This window comes from Suncus etruscus, chromosome 15, assembly GCF_024139225.1.
Source record: "Suncus etruscus isolate mSunEtr1 chromosome 15, mSunEtr1.pri.cur, whole genome shotgun sequence".
Lineage (NCBI taxonomy): Eukaryota > Metazoa > Chordata > Mammalia > Eulipotyphla > Soricidae > Suncus > Suncus etruscus.
In genome coordinates, this window is record NC_064862.1 from 5,213,228 (window position 1) to 5,234,115 (window position 20,888).

The 20,888-nt window shown below is 37.0% G+C and overlaps 1 protein-coding gene and 1 non-coding gene across 2 annotated transcripts; one reads left to right on the forward strand and one right to left on the reverse strand.

Moving 5' to 3' along the window:
- Positions 1 to 6,268: 6,268 nt before the first annotated feature.
- IL22RA2 (interleukin 22 receptor subunit alpha 2) lies at positions 6,269 to 16,990 on the reverse strand. Its single transcript, XM_049789689.1, has 5 exons — positions 16,930 to 16,990; positions 13,197 to 13,332; positions 9,880 to 10,058; positions 7,578 to 7,747; positions 6,269 to 6,418 (listed from the first exon to the last, which is right to left on the reverse strand). Exons 1-5 carry the CDS (start codon positions 16,988 to 16,990, stop codon positions 6,269 to 6,271), a joined length of 696 nt encoding a protein of 231 aa, XP_049645646.1.
- A 3,791-nt stretch (positions 16,991 to 20,781) lies between these two features.
- Positions 20,782 to 20,888, forward strand: LOC126031550 (U6 spliceosomal RNA). The gene has a single exon (XR_007503383.1). It is a non-coding gene; the product is annotated as a U6 spliceosomal RNA (small nuclear RNA).

Sequence of the window (20,888 nt, forward strand, 5' to 3'; positions counted from 1 at the left end):
AATAAACCATAAAACTTTGTGACATTAATCTTCAGAGCAGTATGGAGAAAAATGAATAACTGGTTAATGTTTATTAATAAGTGTATGGACTTAGATATCCCCAATGAATTCCTACTTTCTAACAGTCACAACATATGGCTATAATTACTATTAATTCTATTTGTCTATGAAAATTGATAGGCACTTGCCAACTGCTCAGTTGACTCATCAGATTTCCTTTAGCCATGAGCTCTTGTTCTAAAGGTCAACATGTGTCTATCAATATGTGAATTGACATTTAAAAAGGAATAATATTCCTGGGGCCAGAGGAGAGATAGCACAGCTGTAGGGTGTTTGGACCCAGGTTTGATTCCCAGCATCCTGCATGGTCCCTGAGCCTGCCAAAAGTGATTTCTGAAAGCAGAACTAGGTGTAATCCCTGAGCCAGGAATAACTCCTGAGCACAGTCGGGTATAGCCCAGCTCCCGACCCCAAATTTAAAAGGAACAATGTTCCTGAAGATCAATACAGAAAACTGATCATTTTTTCCAGACAAAGCAATCTACATTTAGATGTTTATGTTACTTTGACATGAAAAGAAAAAGAAAATCCAATGTAAAGAAAGCATCTATAGGGACCAGAAAGACATCATGAAGGTAGTGTATTTGCCTTGCATGCAGAAGAACGGTGGTTTGAATCCCAGCATCCTAATTGATTCCCCAAATAGCCAGGAGCTATTTCTAAGCATAGAGCCAAGTAACCCCTGAGCTCTGCCAGGTGTGACCCAAAAACCAAAACAAAAAAGAGTATCTATATTAAAATAGAAAGGTAATCTAAGTCCTGAAAATAGAACAGTTTGTAGCAATGGTTCAGATAAATGCAAAAACTGACATTTAAAAAATTTTTAATCAATGAACTAAAGAAAATCCACTCGTACAAAATACAGCTTGTTTCTAGATTAGAACATAAGCTATATAATTAGGCAGACAATAGATTCCAGCTGAGATAAGTAAAATTTCTTCAGAAGCTCACGTGTAAATTTGGTGAGTACATATTTCTTTTTTTTTTGTTTGTTTTGGTTTGGTTTTTGGGTCACACCAAACAGCACTCAGGGGTTACTCCTGGCTCTATGCTCAGAAATAGCTCCTGGCAGGGTGTTGCATTAAATAATTAACGATGGTGGTGAATGGTGAAGGATGAAGGGATTTTTCTCTGCCATCCCAAGCCACGTGGCTCCGCAATCCCCATTCACCGCAATCCCCATTCAGCTGGCGGGTCCCAGGTTTAGGTGAACGGAATCAGACTCATCCAGAGACAGGCATCAGGAAGCATCAACTTTATTCATGCCCTATTCACCACATGTGTGTGGCCTATATCATAACCTTTCAAGCACAGCCCTGCATCTTAACTCCTTTCAGCCATCTTTCCTTTGACCTCCATGCTGGCCAAAGACCAAAAGGGCAGAGCCCCCAATGCCCTGGGTCAAAGGCCTTATATAACCTTTCAAGACCTCCCTGGAATGGGAGGGTCTCGGGTAGGTACACCTAAATCCAGGGTGAAGTTACAGCAGGGGGACCATATGGGATGCCGGAATTCGAACCACAGTCCTTCTGTGTCTAAGTCAAACGACTTACTGCTGTGCTATCTCTTCGGCCCCAACCACATATTTCTTAACAATCATGACTACTTTGCAGGCAAGGTTGAGGGTGATGGATATATATTGTATGTGCAAGTGCAGACCTTAGGCAACTTGAAGCCTGGAAGTAGAGAAGAATATGGCCCCCAAATGACCAGTTTATCTATCTAGTCTTATATTCTGGAATATAATTACAAGATGGAGATTGATTATTGTCATTTGCTATATGATATCAGGCAAATTTATTTATTTATTAAATGAACCTGATTTATTCAGGTTCCTCAATAAATAGATGAGAATCAAATCCCTGTTGCAACAGCAAAGAGTGTCTATCTTCTAGCAGTGGTCCTCAAACTATGGCCCACAGGCCACATATTGTATTTGTATCTGTTTTGTTTCTTCATTGCAAAATAAGATATATGCAGTGTGCATAAGAATTCGTTCATAAGTTTTGTTTTTACTATAGTCAGACCCTCCAATGATCTGAGGGACAGTGAACTGGCCCCTGTTTAAAAAGTTTGAGGACCCCTGTATCTAGAGGATCTTATTTTGAACACCTGTAAATAGCTGTAAGTTCACATCTTGCTATATAGCTCTAAATTCACATCTTGCTGAAGAAACATAGAAATTTGGGGAGTTGTGTGTTCATTATTTAACTATTTCCCCACATTTTACTATATTTTACCAATAAAGAAAATTTATACTTTGAGTGTTCATTGGAATTGTTCTTTTGCTTTCATCACTTTCATATAAACCATTCCTCATTGTCATGGGCATTGTCACCTCTTCTAGATCAAATTGGCATATCTAGAAGTCTACAAACATCTGATAAAACACAAAATGAAATAGTCTCTTCTGCTCATAAGCATTCTAGTTTCCCAACCCCGACACCTCAATCTTGTCTTTTATGTTTGTTTTTGGACAACACCCAGTGGTGGTTAGTGGTTACTCCTGGCTCCTTGCTCAGAAATCACTCTTGGCAGCCTCAGTGAACCACATGGGATGCTGGGGATCAAATTCAGGTCGGCCACATGCAAGGCAGAAGTCCTACCCACTGTTCTATTGTTCCAACACCCTTCAATCTTGTCTTAACAGTACTCTCTTCTGTGTCATTGTAGATATTTTTTAACATCACCAATTTTACATGACCTCTCATTTAATAAAATCTGGGTTTTCTAAATATGATTTTTAGCTAAGAAAGACTAATAATATCTGCTAAATGTTAGTCTATTGGAGGTAGAAACAATTATTCCAGAATAGCTCTGTTAATGATGTCAGAACTATTCAAGTCACCATCTTGGCTCATCTCCAGATCTGCATATCTAAAAAGAATGGTTTCCTCTCCCACAATGTTATAAAGGAAGTAGAAAATTCCCTCTAAATATCCCCTATTCTGTTTCTTCATCACCTTCCAGAGCTTTCATTGCTTTCTTCATTTATCCAACAAATATTGAATATAATTTAACTTAACTAACGAATTAACATGTGAAATAGCCCTGGCCTTTCCTTCTCAGGGAAGACAGTAATAAAACAATGAGCAAGACAAACAAGTGAACTACACTACATGTCAGATGACTTTAATACTATAGGAAAATTAAAGGTAGAGAGAATTTAGAATAAGTTTGCAGTTTTAACTTGACTGGTGAGAGAACCATCACTTATAGGCAAAAGATTTAAAAACAAAGAGCAAAGACTTATTTAAGTAAGAAAGGAAAAATCTTGAGGTTCAAGAGATAGCTATTAAAATGCCCAGAACATTTGTATTTGAAAGTCAAGAAAACAGGGCCCAGGCACTGGAGCAAAGTGATTAGGGTAAGAATTGAGTGAGAGAATGAGAAATGGAATCATATTTTTACTCAGGGTAAAATACTTGTTTTAAGGTATTTGTTTTAAGAGCTCAAAGAATAAAGGATCATCTTGGCTAGAGGAATTATACTCACAAGCAACTGTGCTCATAGGGTAGAGTTGAAAAGTGTTTTGATTTTGAAGCTAGATCTAGGTAGGAGACAAAGATAGCCTCTGACTGGAACTTGAGAAATTGTTGAGGTGTAAACATATTTAAAAAATTTTTTGTTTTGTTTTGTTTTGGTGTCACACCTGGCAGCGCTCAGGGGTTACTCCTGACTCTATGCTCAGAAATCGCTCCTGACAGGCTCGGGGGATGCCGAGGATTCGAAACAATGACCTTCTGCATGAAAGGCAAACGCCTTACCTCCATACTATCTCTCCGGCCCAGATTTTAAAACTTTAGCTTCCTTTAAAATCTCAAATAATAAACATATCAATCTAAAGCAAAATAATCAAAGTTTTATTAACAGTATGTTCTTAATACAATGAAGAATGTGACAATAATCATTTTTATAGAGTATTTTATCTTGCCTAACCATGATGAAGTGACTCATCTAAGCATAAAAATAAAGCAAAACAAATGTAAATAACACACTTGATTTTACCTAATAATATTCATGAAGCAGGCAAAACCTTATTTTCAAAATAAGGTTCAGGACTAATAAATTCTCTAAGTTCAAGTGCCATTTGGTTTTGATCACATAAAATCCTTATTTCCCTACCATCCCTACCATACATATATCTCTAAATAACTAACGCAAAGATATAAGCAAAAATTACATAATCTAAATACAGAGATGCAAATATATTATTTTTATATCTACTATCAAATTAATTTTTTTTGGGCCACACCCAGCTGTCTGCTCAGAAATAGCTCCTGGCAGGCACGGGGGACCATATGGGACACCGGGATTCGAACCAACCACTTCAGGTCCTGGATCGGCTGCTTGCAAGGCAAATGCCGCTGTGCTATCTCTCCGGGCCCCAAATTAATTTTTTTGTTTGAAAAAGAAATTCTCTAGCTTTTGCTTTGTCCCTTAATTCTTTTCCTCCATATATTTATGAATAATTTTAATCTCTTATATATATAATATTATCTAAAGCAGATATATTTTTTGGTTTTTGGTTTTTAGATCAATTTTCAAAAGGAATTAGACACATTTTACTTAAGATGTAGCTCTTCACAAAAAAACCCACCACAATGCAATATACAACTCTAAACCTTTTACTAAATAAAAATGGCAGCATTCTGTTACTGATACTGAGCCATAGGCCATGCACTTATACTCAAGAGCAGGAGAGCCAATGAATCTTTCAGAAAACTATTAGAAGCAGTCTCTCAATTTAACCCACCATCCACTTTTAGCTCTTAATGGCAAGCTTTCTTTCCTATCTTTCTTTCTTTTCTTATCCTTTCTTTCATCTTTTCTAGCTGTCCCTGCACAAGGTCCTGGTATAGAGAGATTATGAAAATCCTAAGGGAAAAAGACCCATTACTAGTTTAATTCATGTGGTATAGATTTGGAGTTAAGGTTTCTTTGATACTCAGTTACTGGCAAATATTACACTGTTTTTGAGAATAAGAGTATATTTTTATAAGATAATATTTAAAAGAAGATTGTGGGTGGAAATTTGCTCATGATAGAGCATTTATTTTGCATGTGTGAGGCCCTGAGTTCAGTTCCAATAATGGTATGATTTCTGAGTTGCACCAGAATCTGTATCACCAGACCATGGCACCCAGTTAGAAGTAGTCGTTAAGTAACAGCCAGTTGTAGCCCCAAACCAACAGCAAACCAACCAATCAACAAAACAAACTCAACTGAACTAAAACTTAAAAGAAAAAATGCAGAGCAAGAGGGTCAGTGAAATAAAAGGTATTTAGATGGTATTGCTGAAAATATCTTATATATTATTAATCTGGAAATCATGAGGTTTTAAAAGTACTGTTATTTATATAAAATAAGAAAAAGCATTGATTTATTAGATTAAAAATAGCATATGATAGAAAATAAATGCATGAAAAAGCTCACTCATAAATCATGTGACAATTCCATTTTTGTAAAAAATTGGACCACCTACATTAAATTGACTGACTAAATAGAAAATTATAAATGACTGCTTACCCTAATATTGTTTTTTTTATTTTTATTTTTTTTTATTTTAAACTTGATTGATTGGTTTTTAGATAACACCCAGCAGTGCTCAGGGGTTACTCTTGGCTCTGCACTTAGAAATTGTCCCTGGCAGGCTGGGGGACCATAGAGAGTGCCAGGAATAGAACCAGTTCCCTCAGGGTCCTCGGCATGCAAAGCTATCTCTCCCGCCCAATTTTTTTGTATTATTTTTTAATTGAGGTATTATACCTATTTTTTTCTTCGTTCAGTTTAGGGCTACTCCTGGCTTAATACCTTAATGCTATGCTTGGTAGTGCTGCAGGTACCATAAAGTATTGATAATTTAACATGTAATTTAACCCATTCAGCAATATCTCTGTTCCACTTCTTTGATTCTAAAACTTGAATTAAGCTACTTTTGAACAAAGTACATTTAGAAATAAATTTTTTGTATTTTATATAACTTGTTCTTCTATCTTCTTTAAATTCTATTGCTTTTATTTCTTCCACTGCTGGGCTATTGCTTAAATTTTGTTTACAAGTAAAATATAAAGGAAAAGAATAAAGCAAGAAGTTCCTAAAGCATTAAACAGTGAAAACATAAAATATCTTCCAACAAGATCATTCGATCAGGATCCTTTTCATTCTTAGGGTGCTTTTCATTTTCATATGGTGCAGAAATTTCACTTCAAGAAATTTCCACACATATCTTTTTACTTCTCTGACTTCTTCTGTCAAACATTGGCTGATACATTTCAGCCACAACACAGTAGCTCATGTGGGGTGCTACTGCCTCAATTTCAACAACTCTGTGAGTTCCTTCATATATCATTTGTTCCTATATGCAAAAGGAGGAGAAAGAGATGATAAATTGTTTTGAATTAGTCACTGACTAGCTTCATTTTTGTTAAAAAGAACTAATGCAATACAGTCTAAGATGGTGTAGAGTTGTTTTGTTTTCTTGTTTTTAGATAGATCTCTTAGTTTAGAGAGGTATATCTTAGATCACAGCCTACTAGAATAAAAACAGTCATGACTTGATGAACAACATAAAAATTCTCCCTGAGGGCTGCTAAATGACAGATTCATGATCAATCTCTCTTTTTCAAATGATACGGCATGGAGCATGGAATAAATTGGGAGGAAACTAGATTTAGAACATAAAGCCCTACAGAACCTGACTGAGTGGATCTTTATATTTTTCTCTCCGTTTTTTCCTTTTCAATCATTCTGGAATCTGGTAGCACTCTATATATTACTGCTGGCAAACCATAAGACTACTTATTATTTCTAGTAGACCTACCACTTTGAATGGGTCCAGTCTCATTTAACCAAAGTAACAGGTTTTTTGTTTCCTGAACAACAGTTAACTGCTTAGCTGAGATCAAAGTACTTATAGTGTATTTAAATAACAAAACAGATTTGTCACAGATACATTTACATTTATGTTTATATTTATGTAATGCTGTGATCCAAAGACAACTTAAAGTTCAAAAATTAAATTTAGGTTTCTGTAGTGTTGAATTAAATCACATTAAATTTCATCATAAGATATGCAGAAAAGAAAATGTGGAGATAAAATGAAAAAAGAAGGGGCTAGAGTGGAAGCATAATGGTAGGGCGTTTGCCTCGTAGGTGGCTGACCTAGGACTGATGCAGGTTCGATCCCCAGAATCCAGTATGGTCCCCAAGCCAGGGGGCAATTTCTGAGTGCAGAGCCAGAAGTAACCCCTGAGAGCTGCCAGATGTGGCCCCTCAAAACAAACAAAATAAAAACAAACAAACGAACAAAAAAGAAGTAAAAAATACGCATCACATGCACATAAATTCTAATAGAAATGTAAAGTTCTAGTTTTTTTATAGGGCGAAAGAGAGATGGAAAATGTTGGGAGATACTTAAATAATGATGGAGTTTAAAGGGAATGGAATGAAAAAAGAAAAGACATTATATGACTGAAGAACAAAAGAATCAGCCAGATCTATTTCTCTGAACTTACCTTTTTCAGGAACTTGTTAGTTATAAAGACTCGATATACTAATTCATAATAATCCTCCATTGACATAGTTTTCTCTTTGGGGGCTCTATCAGGTAAATTTGGAGCACCAAGACTCACCAACAAAGATTGGTTACTTCGTGTTAAGTTCATGAATGGAGAGTCTATTTTTGCTAGAAAAAGCAAAGAAAATGTTGACAAATCACTGGCAAATATATTTCAGTGCATACTTAATGCACAGTAACTAAATTCAGAAATCTGACAAAAATCATTACAGAAAGATACTATTCTGGGCCAGAGAAATAAAATAGAGGTTAAGGGAGTTTTATTCTTAGATGTATATCTTTTTTTCTTTTTGTTTTGGGTCACACTAGTAACGCTCAGGGCTTACTCCTAGCTATGCGCTCAGAAATCGTTCCCGGCTTGGAGGAACATATGGGAGGCTGGGATTGAGGCGAGTTCCGTTCTGAATCAGCTGCTGCAAGGCAAATGACACACCTCTGCGCTATCGGGCCGTCCCCTTATTCTTATGTTTTTTAGAGATCTCCATGTGTTTCATGGAGGCTGAACCAGATGGAATTTTCATCAACAGCAGATGAGGGCCCAGAACCAGGAGTTCTTAACCTAAAATAATATTCTTCGACTCAGAAATATGTCACAGGTGAGTCAGATTGACTCATGACAGGGTTCAGAAACGAGTTCTCTTGATACTTTAAAAGCAGTTTTTCCAAAACATGTTCATCAAAAATCCCCAAAGATTTTTCTTAAAACCCATAGATGAGTGAGACCATTCTGCGTTTTTCTCTCTCTCTCTGACTTATTTCACTCAGCATAATAGATTCCGTGTACATCCATGTATAGGAAAATTTCATGACTCATCTCTTCTGACAGCTGCATAATATTCCATTGTGTATATGTACCACAGTTTCTTTAGCCATTCGTCTGTTGAAGGGCATCTTGGTTGTTTCCAGAGTCTTGCTATGGTAAATAGTGCTGCAATGAATATAGGTGTAAGGAAGGGATTTTTGTATTGTATTTTTGTGTTCCTAGGGCATATTTCTAGGAGTGGTATAGCTGGATCGTATGGGAGCTCGATTTCCAGTTTTTGGAGGAATCTCCATATTTTCAGACACAAAAGAGAAAGAGCTGGAAGTTCCAGCTCACCTCAGGAAGCTCACCACAAAGAGTGATGAGTTTAGTTAGAGAAAGAACTACATTTTGAACTGTCCTAATAATGAGAATGTATGAGGGAAATGGAGAGCCTGTTTAGAGTACAGGCGGGGGTCGGGTGGGGAGGAGACTTGGGACATTGGTGATGGGAAGGTTGCACTGGTGATGGGTGGTGTTCTTTACATGACTGAAACCCAAACACAATCATGTATGTAATCAAGGTGTTTAAATAAAAAAAAATTGCAAGCCAAAAAAAATACAAATATTAAAAAATATTAAATAAAGATGTGATAGAAAAATTTTGACATGAGTAAAAATATTAATAAATAAAATAATTTACTAATAAGTGAAACTATATAAATAAAACAGGAAAATAACTAATAAGTAACTGATTTTGAATAAAAAAAAATCCCCAAAGATTATGACAGGAGATGGCAAAGCACAGAAATCCAAAGGCAGCTGAGTGGACAAGTATCATCATGATTTTTTTTTAAACAAGAGCAGCCCTAATTTAACTATTTCATTATTCTGACTCAATCAATTCAAAGTGAAAGTCACCTCCAAAACGTCATCTCTAAAAAAATCCAAGTGAAAGTCACCTCTAAAAACTAAGTAGATATGAAATTACAGGGGATTAGATAATATATGTATTTATATATTTTTCTGGTACTATAACAAGATTGGAAGAAAATATATTTCTGAAACCTGGAAACAAGAGAACACTTTTTGGTCTTCCCTTTGGGAGCAGTACCTAATAGTCAGAGTTTCTGCAACAGAAAATCCTTTGAACTTTAATTCTTTTAATTTTCAGGACCTTCACCATCAAATTTAGAAAGGGGAATGGGCCTTCTCTTCTGCTATCTAAACACTAGGGTGTCAGCTCTGCATCCGGAAGTATTTGAATCCTGACTTGTGTTATACTGGCTGGCTGGGTGAGTTAGGGAACGAAGCCTATTGTGCCACGATTTTCAAAGCTAGAAAATGAAGCTGGAAAAAGTTGCACATTGTTCTGAGAATTAGCTCAACTGAGACGATAGTGTAGACCTCAGCACAGAGCAGGCCCTGGCAGTCAGCCAAGTTCCCTGTTACTATCCAAAGCAGGAAGAGTAAGTGGAAAGAAACTCCATATACTCACTTTCCCAGCAAGGAGTAAACCGCTTTGTGATCACCCAATCTGAGGGGATACCCATGGAGTTCATCCTCACCCGCCCATAATAAGATTCCTGTACAAGAGAAGTCTCATCTGTAAGGTCACAAAACACTTGTTGAATATTACTGCAGCTTTCTTTATTTGTCCATGATTTCTCTCCATATCTATAGAAAGGAAAAAACAAAGATCTGAGGTTTGTTTTTTTTTTTCATTGATAGACAAAGGCTTGAGTTTCTTTTATGTCTTTAGCTTTTTTCCCCCCCGACTATTAATTTTTTTAGGTTGACCCAAATTTTTTCTCTAGTATCACTGCACTGGGAAGCTTACAAACCCCTGCCATTAACTCTTTTAAATAATAGGGTGGTTCTGAGAATTTGCTAGCCTTTTTCCTTTCACGGACTCTTTCCTAACACAAGTGATCAATTTTCTTATTGAAAAATTGAACATCAGCTATTGTGAGGACTATTGAAGGTATTTAATTAATGACTGCAAGAGATAGAGAAAGTCATTAAAAATAGGACAGTGAGTCAATGAAGTCAGTAAATTGACTTAGTTTAAGATGATTGGTGGTATATACTAGATGATGGGTAGAACATCTACTACATGGATAGTGTACTAAGAAAGAAAGATTAAAATTTCACTTCTTTACCAGTTACAACTCAGAGAAAATGATGGCAGAAGAGAGCCGTACTTAGAATCTGGCTTCTAAAATATTTTTTGAGACTTGAAATATAGCTTTTCTAGCATATAAAGAGGAATATTTTTAGTGTCTGTACAGGATGACCTTCATAATGACAATAACTCATTATATCAAAGGAGACGAATAAAAAGAACCATTAATAATATAAAAATAATTTGATGTTTTTAAATCACTATCTCATTAATTTACATCGTCTTTACTTGTTAAATTTAGCTGTGATGATTGGCTTATTATTTGTTCTTTTACAAACAGGAAGATATAAACAACAGAGCATAGGAAGTAGATAGAACTGAAGTGGAGGTTATCAAAACTTTAAATATCCAATGTGATGTTGAAATTGTATACATATAGTATATATTAATTATTGCATATATAAATTAATCCACACACTCAGAATTATAACTCTCTTAAAGAAAAATAATGGGGCCTTGAAGTTTAATTTCATGGTAGAACTTCTAGTCCTATTTTTATCTTTGACCACAATTAAGCTTATTAGTTCTTTTTCTTTTACTACCTAATAGAGATGAATTAAAAAAACTCTCTAATCCTTATTTACTAGTAATTGGAGCATTTAAACTCTGTATAAAGTTTTTTTTTTGTTGAAGGAATAAATACTTATTACAAATATTTTGAAATTTTGCAATTGCGATACAAAATATACTGAGAAAACAGTAACTAAAGATTAAAAAACTTCTGGGGATAGCCCTTCTGAATTTAACTAAATGAAAAAGTCTGATTTTGTGGCAAACCCAGGCTGGAGAGATAGGGATTCATTTCTGGATACAAATTACTATTTTGGTTCATAACTGTACCTGTACTTATGAAAAGCCATTAAAGCAGAACTTAAATAGTTCCCCTCTTGTGTTTAGTTAGCATCTCAATATGTAAAAGAACAAAAACCTAAGAAAAATCTCAGGAAATATCTGAATGGGAAACCTGCCTTTTGCTACCAGAAGCTTTTCTTTCCAGGCATCCATCCAGAAAAGGTGTTTTTTATACCAGTTTTGGCAATACTCCACCAGAAATAGCTCAAAGATCATAGAAAAGGAACAAGCAGCAGCATATTCTAATTTGTGTTTTGTTTATGAGTTATTCAATTATGAAAATAATTTTGTATGTGTTTCAAAATTAATTTTAATTTTAAAAAATCTGAAGAGAGTACAAGGTTGTTTGTCTACAGTGAGGTCTTAGTTCAGTTCCTGATACTACATTTGGTTCCCCAATCAACAGCAGGGAACATTCCTGAGCAAAGAGCCAGAAAGAAGTTCTCACCATAAACAGGCATGGTACCCCCCCTACACACACACACACACACACACACACACACACACACACACACACACACACTTTAAAAAGTAACCTTTAAATTAAAAATAAATTGCACAGCTAAAAGGAAATATGAAGTTATGCATTATGCAGTTTGCTGAAACAAGGATGGAACTGGATATTTTCATGTAAAAAATGTAAGAGAAAAGAACAAATACTGAATAATTTCACAAAACAAGCAAAACAGGCAATAACAAACAATGAAAAATACTTAGTCTTAGATTATAAAACTTATTAAAAAACAGTGGGGGTGGCTGGAGAGATAGCATGGAGGTAAGGTGTTTGCCTTGCATGCAGAAGGTCGATGGTTCGAATCCCAGCACACCATATGGTCCCCTGAGCCTGGAGGGAGCTATTTCTGAGCATAGAGCCAGGGCTAAGAGCACTGCCAGATATGACACAAAAACAAACAAACCAAAAAACAAACAAACAAAACAAAACAAAACAAAACAAAACAGTGGGGGCATGTGTGAAAGGAAAGGACATTGAAAGAGATGACGGGGCAGTGATGGAGAATCATGGACACTTTGGTGATGGTGACATGCAGTAGCTATACATCAATACCACAAATGTTATCACTGGTATAATATTTTACGTGAAGTATAATTTAAAACATTAATAAAAATAATACATATATTTCACACAAACTGGTTATGCAGTAGGTATTTGCTTTATATGCAAATATAAAGACCATGGGTTTAATTTCAAACCCAGAACATATAGATATACATATATATTGATAGATATTATGCACACTCATTTCCATGATATTATTGTTCCAATATCAATAGTGTCAATTAATTAATTCCTATTTGCTCAATAAGTGACTTGAAACATTTACTCAACAGCTATGCATTGAGAACCCATCCTGCAGACTCTGGCTGAACTTGCACGATTTTTGGTGCTGAGTCTTTATTGAGGTTAAACTTTCTTCAAACATACTGAATAGCAACATGCATTTTGTGTCACTTTAGAAAAACAAGACTTTTAAAAAAACAAGAGACTCTTTCTTTTTCTTTTTGTTTTTTGGGCCACACCTAGTGGCACTCAGAGGTTACTCTGGCTCTGTGCCCAGAAATTGCTCCTAGACCCAGGTCTAGCCCAGGTCAGCAGCATGCAAGGCAAATGCCTTACTGCTCTGTTATTGCTCCTACCACTGTGCTATTGCTCCAGCCCCAGAAACAAGATACTCTTTTCTAGTTTTGATTCTTCTCAACTCTTTTGATGGTATCTCAGTTAACATCTATTTTAGCTGGAATAAGTTTAAATTACTTACATTTTATACTGCACAGTATAAAAACTGCTGTTGGAGGTGCAACCTATCCCAGATTGCCAGTGCAAAATATTGTGAAAATTTCTGGACTGGAAATGTACTTTCTGAGGCTTCAGGGAGTCACAGTTCGGTTGAGTTTCTAATAATAAAAAGAGAAGGAAAATCACTGGCGCTGGATAGGAATACTATTGTTATTAGCAATTTAGTTTTTCGGGTAAACCTTCAAGATTTCCTGAAACAGTACTCAGAGTGCAGATGGCAAAAGTGGAGTTCAGAAATTAACATTTTGTAAATAGCAGTAAAATAAAAAAAATTGTCCTTCATCCCTTCCATGATGAAGATAAAAGGTAATGGCTAATATCAAAGATCCTTGCCAAAATCACTGAGTCACCATCACAGGACTCTCTTGACCACTAGCCTGAGGAAATGTTTTTCAAGGAGACTCAGGAACTGAAGGATTCTTTCTTTTTCAGGGCCTGACACAACTTATGAAGACTGATCAATGTCCTCTAACTCTTGTCCATGTTCATGACTTTATTTCATGTTAACCAACTTTTACTCGCCCTCTCCTGAATTGCTATATCTCTCTGCCTGCATCCTGTCTCTTGATGCCCTGTATGCCTCTGGTGCCCTGTGATCACTCAGATGATCTGGTCCATGCTATGGAAAATTCTGCCTGAAATAAGTCATGGAGTCTAATGTTAAAAGGGTCTCTAATGCAATCATTGCAGAAGGTATGATAATTTCATACTGTCTTTTCTGTGTTTCTTTTTTAGATAAATGTAGTTGGCCCATCTCCCTCTCCATTTAATCACATGAAAGTTAAAATTCTTTGAGATGTGAAAAAATGTTTTTTGTTGTTGTTGTTTATTTTGTTGGTTTATTTGGCTTTTGGGTCACACCGTCAGCGCTCAAGGATTACTTCTGGCTATGCGCTCAGAAATCGCTCCTGGCAGACTCGGGGGACCAATTTCATACAAGATAAAATTCTAAATCACCACTTTGAGGTTTACTCTCACATATGATATGTGCCATATGTGCTAATAAACTTAGTCTCAGGTTGGAGAGATTGTTCAGTGTACTGACACATACTTTTTATTTGTTTTGTTTTGTTGTTTGGTTGGTTTCTGCACCTTACCCGGCTATGCTCAGGGGTTACTTCTGGCTCTGTGCTCAGGAATCATTCCTGGTGGTGCTGAGGGATCATATGGCATGCTGGGGATCAAACCCAGGTCAGCCACATGCAAGGCAAACATTCTACCTGCTATGCTATCTCCCCCCGACACACACACATGCTTTATCTTTGTATGCAGGAGGCCAGATTTCACTCCTGGAGCAGGGAAAACACCACAGCATAGAGCTAGAATTCACTCTGATGCGCCAGTTGTGCTCTACCCACCACACCAAAATTTGCCAATTTTCTGTTTATCTTCCTTTGTGTTGAAGAGTCCTCCGCTGAAAGTTCAAGACGAGCAGATTAAAACTTTGCCTTCCAGACAAAATTCCACACAAAAATTTCTGATCCATATAGGAAACTGGTCAGAGAAGGACCAAAAATCCGTCTCTTATTTCTCCTTGTTCTTGCCTTCTCCCTTCCCAGTGCCTCCCTGCTCCAATCATACTGTGCTGTGTAGGATCCCACTTTGTACCACTGCACTAACTTCTCCTTTTCTGAGTAACACACTGCCCTGGAGCTTCATACAGCTCATTTTTTCACCTCCTTTAATCTTTGCTCAAAGATCATTGAGATTGAAACAAATACCAGTGTTACCACTGGTTATTTGTGGGGCCTCCTGCATTTTTATTAAATGGTGAAATTTTAATTAATTGAAAAATTTATACCAATGATTTTGCTTATTAAATTCACTACCTAATCAATCATTAAAAAATCCTACAAGCCTTCAGGAGATGATTGGAAAAATACTCTCCCTATCAGAGATTTAATACTAGGGGTAAGATGCTTACCTTGCATGTGGTCATGCAGACAACCCTAGTTCCATCTCCAGAGCAAGGTAGGTCCTCAAAACACTATTAGGACTTACTTCTGGTCAAAGATCCAGGAATAACACAGACCACTGCCAGATGTGGCCCCAATTCACTCTACCTTTCAAAAAAAACTGCATTGATTTGCGACCTGGTAAAAAGATAACTTTAGTATTTATAAATTTCTTCTTTAGTTTTCTTTTCTTTTCTTTTTTGGCCATGCCTGGCTGCATTCAGAAGTTACTCCTGGTTTTGCATTCAGAAATTACTCCTGGCTTGGGGGACCATATGGGATGCAGGGGATCGAACATGCATCCTTCCTGGGTCAGTTGTGTGCAAGGCAAGTGCCTTACCACTGTGTAACCACTCCAGCTCTCTTCTTTAGTTTTCTAGCACCACCACTGTTATCACCAGCAAATTACTGTATATTTCCCTGCTTTAATTTACTTAATCTTCCTAGCATTTTAATGATAAAGGTTATAGTTGGGGTTTCTTTTTCCAGACTGAAAAAGTTAAGGCTTGTAGAGGTGAAGGAACTTGCCTAGGAGCAAGTGAAACTTAAGTGACCCCAGAACCTGCTTCTCATGAAATATAGAAAACCAAGAGCAAAACCTCAGGAGTGAGGAGCCTGTAGATAAACACATTAGAGACTCAGTATATTTCTCCTCATTTTTTCCTTTTTGTTTCTCTCCTTGAGTATAAGTCACTGAATACAGAATACATATGAATATTAAACATTTATCATTGAAATCATTTACCATTTCTATTTTAGCTTATCTTCACAGATACCAAACCTGGCAGAGATTTTATTATTATATACTACAAATAGGAAAACTGAGGATTAAAGAAGACACTTTAATACTTTGCCCAATATTCCTGGCCTGGTAAGGTACAAAATCAAGTCATTTTGGTTGCACTTTAATTCTGCTGTATTTTCCTACGTTCAAAGATTAAAATAGGGCCAGGTAGTATATAAGTCAGGGCACTTGCCTTGCACATGACTGCCCTTCATTTGATTCCTGGGACCACATTAGTCCTCTGAGCACCACCAAAAGGGATCCCTAAGCAAAGAACTAGGCTTAAGCACTGAAAATATCCGGATGTGATGCAAAACCTGCTTCTCCCCAAACTCCTCAGGAAAAAAACCCTAAAAAACAAGGACATAGTCTACTTAAATCCATAGTTTCTAAGAACCGGTTTGTCCTTATATTACCAGTTCCTGGATAATAGAAAATTACCCAGGAATTTCTATCTTAAGACAGAGAGGTGCCAATCTGTTGACTGGGGGTTCTAACAATCTTGCCCAGAGCTGTATTGAGTCGCTAAATTGCTCTCTGCCCTCCAGAGTTCTCTTTGAATGCCAAGGGAGAATTCTCACACATTGTGAATAATCTTGATGCAGTGTCAATACTGCTTAGAAATGCTTAGCATTTACTAACTCACTTAAACCTTACTTATCAATAATCCTCATTCTACTGATGAAAACATTGGGCACAAAAAGGTTCAGACAATTTCCCAGGGTCTCCTGGAATGTAAATCTACAGATAAACCCAGACAAAGAAATGAGCATACATTTGTTCCACAGAAAGTTTCTAATTGGAGTGTTTTTTTCTTAGTTGCTGCTATGTCCTCATGAATTCTTTATGGCCATTTAGTAGCAGAAGAAAATAAGAATATTTCAAAGCTCAGAAAAGGTGCTGTTTCTCACAGTCCCACTAGTAGATGTAGAGGGCAAAGGAAATGAAGTACTTACCAGTTTCTCCAGTCAAGAAGAAAGTGACAAGAAAGCCTAGAAAACAATGCTTGGACAGCATGATTGCAAGGGTGACTGCTCAGGCAGCAAGGACTTTCCTTGTGAAGATGACAGCCCAGAAAATAAGAGGAAACAAGTAAGACCCTCCTTTTTTGGGGGGTGGGGGCACACTCGTTGGTGGTCAGTATATGTGGTACTTGAAAATCAAACCAAAGTTCTTGCATTCCTTTTCCCAAGGATTACTTTAGCTATTCATGAATGTTTATTGCTCCAAATGAATTTCAGGAGTGTTTGATCCACTTCTTTGAAGAATGTTATGGGTATCTTTAGAGGGATTGCATTAAATCTGTACAATGCTTTAGGGAGTATTGACATTTTAATGATGTTAATCCTGCCAACCCATGAGCAGGGTATGTGTTTCCATTTCCTCATGTCTTCTCTTATATCTGAAGCAGGGTTTTGTAATTTTCTTTGTATAGGTCTAACATCTTTAGTTAAGTTGACTCCAAGATATTTGAGTTTGTATGACACTAATGTGAACGTCCATTTCTTCTCTACCATTATTCGTGTATAAGAAGGCCATTGATTTTTGTGTGTTAATTTTGCAGCCTGCCACCTTGCTATATGAATCTATTATTTCTAGAAGCTTTTTGGTAGGGTCTAAATATAGTATCATGTCAACTGCAAACAGTGAAAGCTTGACTTTTTCATATCCTATCTGGATGCCCTTGATATCTTTTTCTTGCCTAATCGCTATAGCAAGTACTTCCAATAGATTGCTGAATAGGAGTGGTGAGAGAGGGCAGCCTTGCTTTGTACCAAATTTTAGAGAAAAGGTTTTTAGTTTTTCTCCATTGAGGATATTTGTCATTGGTTTGGGTAGATGGCCTTAATTCTATTGAGAAAAGTTCCTTTCATCATCTTTTTTTTATTATCAAGAATGGGTGTTGGATTTTATCAGATGCTTTCTCTGCATCTATTGATATGATCATATGGTTTTTATTTTTTTGTTGTTGATATTGTGTATTATGTTGATATACAGCTGTTAAACCAGGCATCATTTTCCCCAATTTTAAATTGCATTACAAAGCAATAGTTATCAAAACAGTATGGTAATGGAATACAGATCCCCAGATCAGTGGAATAGGCTTGAGAATTTAGAGAATGTTCACCAGACATACAATCATCTAATATTTAATAAAGGAGAAAGAAATCCAAAATGAAGAAAGAAAAGCCTTTTCAACAAGTAGTGTTGGCATAATTGGTTAGCCACTTGCAAAAAAGTGAACTCAGACCCCCAGCTAACACCATGTACGAAGGTAAAATCCAAATGGATTAAAGACCTTGATATCAGACCTGAAGCCATAAAGTATATAGAACAACACGTAGGTAAAACACTCCATTACATTGAGATTAAAGGCATCTTCAAGGAGGAAACGGCACTCTCCAAACAAGTGGAAGTAGAGATAAACAGATGGGAATATATTAAGCTGAGAAGCTTCTGCACTTCAAAAGAAATAGTGCATAGAATACAACAGCCACCCACTGAATGGGAGAAATTATTCACCGAATACCCATCAGATAAGGGCTAATATCCAAAATATACAGGGTACTGACAGAACTTTACAAAAAAAATCTAATCCCATTAAAAAATGGGGAGAAGAAATGAACACTTTGTCAAAGAAGAAATACAAATGGCCAAAAGACACATGAAAAAAATGCTCCACATCACTAATCATCAGGGAGACGCAAATCAAAACAACTATGAGGTACGATCTCACGCCTCAAAGATTGGTGCACATCACAAGGAATGAGAACAAGCAGTGCTGGTGGAGATGTGGAGAGATAGGATCTCTTATTCAGTGCTGTCTAGTCTAATGGGAATGCTGTTTATTTCAACTTTTATGCAAAACAATATGGATATTCCTTAAAAAACTGGAAATTGATATCCTATATGATCCAGCTATACCACTCAAAAATCCCTTCCTCACACCTATATTTATTGCAGCACTATTTACAATAGCCAGACTCAGAAAACCAAGATGCCCTTCAACAGAAGAATGGCTAAACAAACTGTGGTACATATACACAATGGAATATTATGCAGCTGTCAGGAGAAATGAAGTCATAAAATCTTCCTCTACATAGATATACATGGAATCTATTATGCTGAGTGAAATAAGTTAGAGGGAGAGAGACACAGACTCATTTTATTTATTTTTAAAAATAAGTAAAGGCATTATTGTAATAATTCCAGAGACAATAGAGGGAAGGACTGGGCCACAATATGAAGCTCACTACAAGGAGTGGTGAATGCTGTTAGGAAAATATCTACACTAACAACTAGCATGACAAAGTTAATGAATGAAAGAAGTAGAATGCCCGTGTCAAATACAGGCAGGGGTGGGGGAGGAGAGAGATCTGGGGCATTGGTGGTGGGAATGTTGCACTGGTGAAGGGGGGGGCATGTTCTGTTTATGACTGAAACCCAACTACAATCATGCTTGTAATTATGGTCCTTAAATATTTTATAGTAAAAAAACAAAGTTCTTGCAGTATGTGCTCCAGCTGTACTTGATAATCAGTGCTCTAGATGCACAAGACTGGGGACTCCCTCATCCCATGGCTTTTGTTATCTATGACATTGTTATGGTATTGTTATCTATGACAAGGTAAACACTTCTATTAGAGGATTGGAGGAAAGGGGAGTGCAAGGTGTTGAAAAGGGAATGAATAAAATAAAATGAAATCTTGCAGCAGAAGGTAGAGGATACCAGCGACATAGACTTCACTAATAGATAAAATGCTCTGGCAGCTTCAGATCTCAAGGTCGCTGGCACAGTGGATCCAACAGGTGGAGTCTCTTATCGACTCTTCCTGCTGTTCCTCCCTTCTTGGAAGCACCCTAGCTAACCTCCATAGTATACCTTACATCTCCCACACCCTGTTGCTCAATACAGAGCTTCATGCCAGGCTCATTCCTATTCTGCACTAACTAACTCCACTAAATAAAATCCTTTTTTTTTTTTTTTTTTAGTTTTTTTGGGGGGCCACACCTGTTTGATGCTCAGGGGTTATTCCTGGCTAAGCGCTCAGAAATTGCCCCTGGCTTAGGGGGACCATATGGGACACCAGGGTATCGAACCGTGGTCCTTCCTTGGCTAGTGCTTGCAAGGCAGACACCTTACCTCTAGCGCCATCTCTCAGCCCCTAAATTAAATTCTTAATCTTAGTTTCCACCAGTCTCTCAGCTGTTCTTAGCTTGTCAAAGCAAATGCTGTCTAAAACAATGAATATAGAGAGCAATCATTTTAAGTTCTGCTATGTTGCATGTCAGCCCTTGATGGGGTTGACTGATGGAGGGATGGAGGATGAGGTCTTTCCCCTCCAGCTCAGAGCACGCGTCTGCCACCCTGTTCAGCTGGTGGTTTTTAGGCAAGGCGGCAGGTAAAAGGCTAGCATACTCTCAGGCTTGTGAAAATATCAGCTTTATTCGGAGGACAAGACTGAAGCCCTAAGCCTCAGCATCAGTTCTAGTCAAAAAGCCCCGCGCCTTCCACAGACCCTTGCTTTTATCCCCCAGAATCAGGTACCACCCAATGGTGGGAGCAGAATGCCAGGTCACACCCTAGGGTAGGGCACAATCACCGATCAGGGTAGGGTCAGTAACATAATAATCCCATTGAAATGTTTACATACACAACACTACTAGTTCTTTTTCCTATTTTCTTTGGACTCTTGATAGTTCTAGGTTAGCTGTTTCTTGTCCATGATTGATTGTTATTTCCCTTAAGAAGTCTGTTAACATGTTGCTAGAGTCACTAAAACAATACAGTAGAAAGCATAAAAATTGTGCTCGCTTCGGCAGCACATATACTAAAATTGGAACGATACAGAGAAGATTAGCATGGCCCCTGTGCAAGGATGACACGCAAATTCGTGAAGCGTTCCATATTTTT

Excerpts from the sequence above, each read along its gene's own strand:
- IL22RA2 (XM_049789689.1), bottom strand. The coding sequence starts at position 16,990 with ATGCTGTCCAAGCATTGTTTTCTAGGCTTTCTTGTCACTTTCTTCTTG. Across the intron at positions 13,333-16,929 it reads CTTCTTGACTGGAGAAACTG|AAACTCAACCGAACTGTGAC; the intron begins GTAAGTACTTCA and ends TTTTATTATTAG. Across the intron at positions 6,419-7,577 it reads CTAACAAGTTCCTGAAAAAG|GAACAAATGATATATGAAGG; the intron begins GTAAGTTCAGAG and ends TTTTGCATATAG.